An 8,976-nucleotide genomic window follows, 5' to 3' on the forward strand; every position below is an offset into this window, starting at 1 on the left:
TACTGAAATTATAGCTACAAACATCTTTTATTTATGTTTACACTAGTTCTCAAAATGGCGACGGCAAAAGTTTGGAGAAAACTCCAGCATCAGTTGGTTGTTCAACAATAACTGAAAGCAGCATTTTCTCTTTAGTATTCATTACTCCATTCATCCATAAACACAATACTTTGAGTGTTTTGAATTCTGTGACTAAGAGTATAAAAAAACTAAAACTTCTACTACAACTAATAAAAACGAAATATTTAACTAATGAAAACTATAGAGCACTAGTTAAAAGTTAAGTGAATTAGACAAACAAAAAGTCACAATAAAATGAAACTAAACTATAATGAAAAGCCCTAAACTGTTCTATCTTGGTGTGGACCTATAAATTGAGACTATATTTAAATTGACATCTAGTTTAGGTCTAAAAATGTAGGAAAACACCATACCTACCGGGATAGTTGTACACTGGGTCTCCATGTTGGCAGTCGGATCGTACTTCCTGCTTGTCGCTGAACGGTCATGTGATTCAGATGGCAGCCAATGGGAGCCCTTGCAGTCTTCATGCAGGCTGCGCCACCATCTCCATGTTATCTTGATCGTACTCGTGAGATTGAACATACGCCGGAGGATCGTATCATGTTTTGTTTTGTCTGACAACACTAGCTTCCGTTCACCCCGCCACCAGGTAATGGTCATCACACTTCTGACTAACCGAAGGCGTTGGCTTTGTTCGGACGTGTCGGCAAACACAATCAGATCAACGTCAAACAAACTGCTGGTGCTTCTGCTCTTTGATGATAGAAACAGGAACCGTTGCTGTTAAACATTCAAAATGGTCGCTCCGTCTTACAGCGGATAGTTTTAAGTCCTGGCTTGGAGCTGGGCTGCTGTGGAAGGAAAATCATTCTGGCTACCAATACAAATCCTCCACTGCCACAACTAAGGAAATAAGCACTTATTTGCATATCCTACTACTCACTATAGAACATTGTAAAACACAGTGCTCATGACTTAAGCTTGTAATACCACAAATGCTAAAACATATTTGGTTTAACCCCGACATTCTCAGCTGTAGAAATTCAGATTGTAGTTATTTTAAAGTGAAAGTTTCAGTTTTTCTTCCTGTTATCAGTCAGTCTGACCACAGGACAGAACAAGGGATACAGAACCAAGAGTTAATATGCTGAAATATTCATAAAATTGTATCTTTAACCAGAGCTGCAGAACATGACTTCCGTTGGTTTTCTTATCAAAATAATTATCACAGTTTGAATGGTTACATCGTGGATCATATCATGGCTCCAGATAAGAAGTGTACAATGTTTCAAACAGAACCATCTGCTGAACTGGATATCTATTCCTGGTTCACTTTATATTTAAATTCAACTTTCTGACCTGGTTGTCCGAGCTTTACTGGAACGTTCCGGAATCAAATGCCAGTCAACTGAATGAAACAAATGCAAACCAGCAGGAAGAACAGAAACCAAAAGCTAAAGAATCAGCTTCAGCTTTGTTCATCGCCCAGTCTGGAGTCTGGTCACAGCCAGTCACTGTCTGCTACGGTGAACACAGCCACTCCCACAGCTACAGGTGGCGCTGCTCTCTCTCTCTCTCTGTCTTTCTCTTTCTTGTTCTCTCTTGTATTCATAGCCCCTGCCCCTGATGCCACATGTTTGCACAGCTCTCTCAACAACAACACACAAAAAAAAACATTGAGGACCCATCGCTACTTCTTTCTATTGTTTGTTAGTCTTCTAAGCCGGCTGTTTAAAGTGGGGCCACCAGGGGGCGATAGTGGAGCTTCAGAAAGATGGGCAGAAGATCCAAAAGTAACAAACTCAACCCGTTTTTTTAGTCATGAATATTTAATTTTTTTTTCTCCCATTAAAATTTTATAATTTTCAGTCATCCAAAAAAAAAATTTATTTAAAGTAATTTATTGAAATATTTGCCATGCTCATCTATCTGATTGGCTGCCAGTAATAATAATTATCGAATAGTGCTTAGAAGTGACGGAAAACATTCCAATAACTTTACATATTTCGTATCATTGTCTGTGGGTTTGCAAAAGGCGTCCACATGCGTCATGGAGCAGAAAGGTTTGGGAACCCCTATGCCAGGGGTTTTCAAAGTATGAAAGGGTGAGCCCCCCTTCAAGGAGCACAATGCCTGCTGCGCCCCCCCACCCCCCTGTGGAGGGGGGTGGATTTGTAAAAACTCCACCTTCACCGCTCTGGCCTAAACCAGTGATGGCATAGTTACTTTGAAAAAGTAACTTTAATCGGACTACTGATTACTCCTTGAAAAAGTAACTTAGTTAGATTAAAAGTAACTTTTTAGTTACTTTCACCAGCTGCCAACAACAATGCTCTGCCTCCTGACAGAGTATTTTATTATCATTTTAACCTCTGGTATAAAAGCCAAACAATGAGGGGATTTTATTACAGAGTTATTGAGAGGTAATAATCACATTGAGCTTTGCCAAAAGTTAATTGTAAGTTATTTTATAATGGTAATATCAACAATGTGTCTCCACTGATAAGGTTGAACTGAAGAGGAGATTGTACAAAAAATAAAAAACATGAGTAATTTGTGTGGTCCACTGTTGTCTGGAAAACTCTAAGAAGGATTTAAAGCCCCCCTCCCCCCAGCCTCCAGATTCTGCGTTACGCCCCTGAGTTTGATGTCGCAGCGCACAGAGCTCCTCCGCAGCTCCACAGCTCAGATGGCTGCGACACTTACCGTAATATTAATAATTATAACGGTGCTAACTTGCCATTATAACTATTGCCAACTACGGACACGTTTATTCGTGGCTGTTTTCACGTTTATTGCGCTGTTCATATTGGTCTCGATGTTTGCAGTTTTCTGGAGCGCAACGTGAAGTTCGATGTCATTGAGAGGTAATAAATTAAGTTGACATTAACAAAGACACAGCGGGACGGATCATCCGGGAAATGATGAACAGGGAGAGACTGAGTAAAACTCCCTTAATGACGGACAAATTCTGGGATTTATTATGAGTCTCTGATTATTTCCAAGCCCAAATGAGCAACTTCACGTTCAAAAACGAGCCCAAAAAGGCGCAACCGCCACTCATTAAATTTGCGACTTTTAAAAATGAAGCCCAAAGCCGCTTATAATAATCGGACTTGGCGACAGAAACTCAAAATAGTTCCAGTTTTTCCACCAACAAAATGCGCATCTCCCTCCATTGTTTACATTTCTGTCGCATAGAGACGTCGGTCACTCGACAAGACGCGTATAGGAAATACGATTAAATAACAAAAGAAGATAGTAACACAGAAATGATTTTGATAAGTAACTGTAGTCTGACTACTGGATTTGAAATAGCAACGCGTTAGATTACTCGTTACAGAAAAAAGTGGTCCGACGTCAGTAACGTTACTGACATCACTGGCCAAAACATCCTCGGGAAACATTTACACAGATCCCCTCTCCACACTCGCACTCCACAACCAACTTAATCCTAAATCCACAGAGTTGATGGGTAATGCGTAAAAGACGTTTCTCTCACATCAGTAGACAGCAAGCAGATAGCTTTTCCGGTTTACTTTTTCCCTCGCACCGCGCCTCCCCTAAAGTACTCTGGCGCCCCCCAGGGGAGGCGCGCCTCACACTTTGAAAACCGCCGCCCTATGCTAAACCACCATCTGTCTGCTTTGAGTGATGGATGAATCCCTGCTATGAACAGAAGGTTTTATATTCAACATTAGTTTTTGTGGCTCTAAATTCTAGGTGTAAATTCAAAGATGTTTTTGAATATACAAATTAAATGAGACAGTAGGGATTAAAACCATGGTTTTGGTTCTGGTGTTTTTGTTAAATTAGGACAAGGCTGCTGTAATTCCACTCTGCCACTAGATGTCACCAATAAAGCTTTGACTCATTTTTAGTATGTGGAGACATCTTCTTCCTTTTTATACTGTCATACTGTCATCCATCACTAGTCAAAAGTTCAGGCCTTTAATAGTTCCTGATGAACTTTCACCTTAATCAGCAGAAGAACGCATCTGTAGTTCTCTGCTGCCATCTGGTGGATGCAGGGCATGTCAACATGCAAAATGAAAACTGTCAATTTTATATATGTTGCCTTTTTTTCTTTCTTTCTTTTTTTTTAAACTAAATGCATCAGTACTGCTGTCATTTTTGCTCTATAAAAATCTAAACTTTACTCTCTTCATTATTAAAGTCAGCTTAATTTTCCAATCCTGTAAATTCATATATAAATAGGGATAATCTGTAATTCTTATTTTCTCTGGAATGCTATACTGCTTGCCCAACGAACAATCCTGCTGTACGTTTTTCTCCTTTGGGTTACAAAAACGAAAATCTGCAAGTCAAATATGGCTTCAGTTATGTACCATATGAATTATACTCGTATCCAAACTAAGAGGTGTTAAGAAGTCTTGCATTTAACTCCTTCAAAAGTAAAGAAGCTGTCTATTGATCTGAACAGTGACTGTGGACAGAGACGTTTTTATTATTTGGAAACCTATACTGCATCCTTTTATGCCTTCTATTAAATCCCTGCTGTTGTGTCCTGTTAGGATCAAAGGTGTCAGCCCCAAAGTGATGAAGGTGATCCAGATGATGAGGCTGAGGAAGATCTTCAGCGGGACCTTCATTAAGATAAACAAGACCTCCATGGAGATGATGAAGCTGCTGTGACCTGGGTTTCATCTGGGTTTCCATTCTGGGTCAGAGTGAACACTGGTGAACCCTTCCAACAGGTTCCCCAACTTGAAGTCGGTCCGCGAGCTGATTCTGAAGAGAGGCCAGACCAGGATGGGCAAGAGGAGGGTTCCCCTCACTGACAACGCCCTCATCGAGGAGCACATGGGTACGGGTCAACTCTGACTTTCCTATTGACCGGTCCTGTCTAGGGAAGCGCGATACATCAGCATTACCATCGATGTCAGTCTATGTCGGTCATGTTTTAACGTCACTGGCCTATAAGTGAAACTGGACCACTATTAACAACCAATTGCAGTTTGTGGAGGAGGAGGGTTTTAGTCATGTAATATTTGTTTGGTCATGTGACAGTAGCTGCATTTTCATTGACCATACAATCACCCAATTTGACACTTTGAAAATAAATTTGCTGAACGGAAACATGGCAGTTACTGAAAAATCTCACGTTTTTCGAGGTAAAGTTTGGTCGCTACAATGAGGTGGCTTTTTGTCTGCATCAAAATTAGTTTTCACAAAACTTCTTTGGAGACACTTTTTTCATCACACAAGTCATGTGGTCAACAACCAGCTGTTGACATTGGTACAACCACCAAAGAAGACTACGTCGACAGGAAGTAGTTGAAGGATGACGCCACGACATGTTTCTTTTTAGCGATTTATTGCATGAACAAACTTTGTTAAATGTCATTTTATTTGCATTTCTCATTTAATGGAGACACCTCAAATGCAAAATTGTGTTTTTTCTACATTAGCGTAATATTGACAAAGTTCTGCATACATTTGTAACGGAAACGCAGCAAGTGGTGGTGGTTCTGTGCAGGATTGCAAAGCGTTTAACTGAAATTTAGAAGCATTATCAGCACTGTGGTCATTTTTCTCATGGTTTCAAAAGTGTAGGGGGAAGCATAAATCAGTAAATATTGGCCATAACAGCAGTAATAATACGGGCTCTCTGTATCGGTCCAAATTTTGAGATCTGTCCTCCCTAATCCTGCTCTTTATATATTCTTCTGTTGTGTTCTATAAAATAAAACAAACCCTGGCTTCCCTTAAAGTTCTCATTTTCAAGTATTGATGCTTTTTCTGCAAATTCCCCAGCATAAATCCACCATTCCAACGTTTCAGTCCTCACCCACTTCCTTCTTCCTCCTTCAGGTAAAACTGGCATCATCTGCCTGGAGGACCTGATCCACGAAATCTACTCAGTCGGCAAGAGCTTCCGAGCCGCCAACAACTTCCTGTTGCCTTTCAAGCTGTCGGTGCCGCGCCACGCCGCCAGGGATAAAGCCGGACTGCTGAAGGACCTGGGGAACCCCGGCTTCAGAGCCACAGACATCAACTCCATCATCAGACTGCTCAACTAACAAACCCGCACAAAACGTCAGACACCGAGCTCCACCTTAAAGGAAGGCCGCGTTTGTCGCAGAGCAAATGTGAAGAGATGGAGAGAGAGTATTCTGATCCTGCGTCTGTTTCCTGGTGTTTTGGTGTCGCTCTGCAGCAGGCTGAGAGAAAACCCAGTCATGTAAAATAAGGACTTTTGCTTTATTCGTGTTGTTTTGCACAGGTTATGATGTGTTCCAGAGAACAAGAACTGAAGCAGAAGAGTTCAGCGGAAAATGGAGACTTTATGATGAACACAGAAACCTTCCTCAGTTTGTCAGAGGAGTTTTGTCTGTAATAGATCCAATAAATCAGTCAGGTTCATGACTCTTTACAAACATGTTTAATGTGCTAAGCTGTTTGTAGTTTGGTTACACAGTTCTAATACAGCTAAAGTGTCATTTTAAAAAATGACTATACACACAAGCAGTGTTGGGTAGTAACGGATTACATGTAACGACGTTACGTAATTTAATTACAAAAAAGAGTAACTGTAATTCGTTACAGTTACAATGAGAAAATATGTAATCCAGTTACAGTTACTCCCGAAAATATTAAGAATTACAAATTTAGTTACATTTAAAAAAATATATAAACAAAAACCTTTGCGAAATATGTAATGATATTTTTATTGCTTTGCGCCCTTTATCGCCGTTTCCCGCTACGGCTCCTTGTCTCTATCATAGCCGCAATGCCACTCTGATGTTCCATCCTGTGCTGGTGGAGCCTCCTGGAGGAACAGCAAGCGAGCGGACGGTTCCATTTCAGCTCAAGCAGCGCATCAAAAATGACTGGAAATTTAAGGAGCCTTTTATTTATGTAACCCAGGCTCTCCCTCTTCAGACCTGCAGCTGGTGGAAGACACCCTATGGGCTCTGCGTTGTGTTTCTTTTCGTGAAAGTGGGGTGTGTTCGGTGCAGGAGAGGAATCGGACACAGGGCTCTTCGTGGAGGGGAGACTTTCGTGCCTTTATTTCATCCACTTTACAGGCAGTAAACAGACTGTCAGGATTTAACAATTTTCCCTTTACAAAACAAGATGCAATCTGCAGACAACTGGCACACTGAACAAACAGAAAAAAAGATCGGCAAACCATCGCAATGTATATTTTACACCGGGCTAGCGGAGCTGCTGCTTACCTTACAGGCAGTAAACACACTGTAAGGAATACAGCAGCTCGCGCGCAAAAATCCCCTGCACTACGGTGTCCCCGGCAGGACAAACATCTCGGAATTGTGGTAATACCAGCAATTACAGAAAACAATAGTACCCTCTTCTGTAACATTTATGCACTGCTTTACATTTACATCTGTGAATATAAAAATGTTTTACGAATATTTGACTGTTTGGTGTTGATGCATGACAAACGTAGGAATCTATTCTTTCCCATGAGACATTGTATGCAATGTGCTAGTGTTATGGTTTTCATGAACATAAAGTAAACTAGAAAATTCCTGAAGAAATTTAACTGGGGCCTGCCAAAGTGTGCCGTTTGGACCCAGGGTTCTGATGCTAAAAATTAGCATCAATGCTAACTTAGCTAAAGAGTAGTCATTAGCTTCTGGAAAGTCACAAGTATGTTAAGTAAGCTGGACGTGCACCATTGAGTCTGTTAAAATGAGTGCATAAGCTGAAATTAGCCTAAATGCTAATGTAAGCCTAAATACTTTCAGCAGCATGTGGGGTATCATTAGAATGTTCTCTATAATTTACTTACTCCATTCAGTATACTAAACATGGCTATTAAGTCAGAAAAATAGGTAATAGCTTATTTAAGCTAAAAGGCAGTTCCCTAACCTGATAGAAACAGATAATGGAGAATCATATTATTGCACTCCCTGTGGCGGTGCACTAACCTGCAGTGCACTAAGAAAAATAAAATGTTGAACATGGGTCAATACTCATTAAAACCTCAAAGTAATCAAAAAGTAATCAAAAGTAATTAGTTACATTACTTTTTAAAAGTAATCAAAAAAGTTACACTACAATTACATTTTAAACAAGGTAACTTGTAACTGTAACGGATTACATTTTTAAAGTAACTTACCCAACACTGCACACAAGACAGTGCCATTGTTTGGGCTAGTTCCATTGTGTGGAAAATGTTGGAAGGTGATTTTTTTTTTTTTCTTTTCTGATCACTGTAAAGATTTTCCAAGTAATTTTATGTCAAACGACACAAACCTGAATATTAAAGAGGCAGTATTGTGGGTTTTCTAGGCACATAGTGACATTTTATTACATAATCAAGTAACTAAACCTCCAGTTAATATGAAGATGATATATTAAAGATGTCTTAAAAGAAGTATTACTCCCTAACTTAATGCCTTGAAATTGGGCCTTTGGCTCTTTAAAAACTCCTGCTCTTTCTGAAACTCCGCCTTCAGGAAGTCATCACAACATGGCTTCTCTATTAACCCTTTAACAATGTTTTTATCAGTGTCGCACTAAGAAGCAGGTGGTATAAAGAGCTCAGCAGATGTGCCGTTTCACCAGGTGTTAGCTAATTGTTTCTGGCTAGTCTGAAGGAGCTGAGTGGGAGAGCTGCACCTCCAAGGAGGAACTTCGTCCTTGAAGGTGACGCTTTGTGCACCCAGACGTTTTGCACAATTGAATGGCTGCCATGGAAGATTAAAGAATTTTTCAAGCATGGATGTATGTACGGAGCCCCATAGCAGAGATGGAGGAAATTTTAAATTGACATTTGTGACTATACATATTAGATATTGCAGTTAGCATATTGTGAGGAAACGCAAAAGAAAGAATTTCCCCATATTCCCTAAAGGGCTCCGTATGAATGAGCTACATTTGTATGAATAAAGTATTTATCCAAAATGGTTATAAGCTTGACATCAGAAACAAGTCCACCTTGAAATTGGGATTCTGTCT

At 40.1% G+C, this 8,976-nt stretch overlaps 1 protein-coding gene across 1 annotated transcript in view; it reads left to right on the top strand.

Annotated features, from left to right (window-relative positions):
• Nucleotides 1-6,514, top strand: part of rpl7l1 (ribosomal protein L7-like 1) — a 10,153-nt gene extending 3,639 nt beyond the window's left edge. The window contains exons 4-5 of the mRNA XM_044105607.1: nucleotides 4,560-4,852; nucleotides 5,860-6,514. Of these exons, the coding sequence (XP_043961542.1) occupies nucleotides 4,560-4,680 (121 nt within the window). The 3' untranslated portion in view covers nucleotides 4,681-4,852; nucleotides 5,860-6,514. The remainder of the gene's footprint in view (nucleotides 1-4,559; nucleotides 4,853-5,859) is intronic.
• The last annotated feature ends 2,462 nt before the right edge of the window (nucleotides 6,515-8,976 follow it).

Source organism: Gambusia affinis, linkage group LG22 (assembly GCF_019740435.1).
Source record: "Gambusia affinis linkage group LG22, SWU_Gaff_1.0, whole genome shotgun sequence".
Taxonomy (NCBI): domain Eukaryota; kingdom Metazoa; phylum Chordata; class Actinopteri; order Cyprinodontiformes; family Poeciliidae; genus Gambusia; species Gambusia affinis.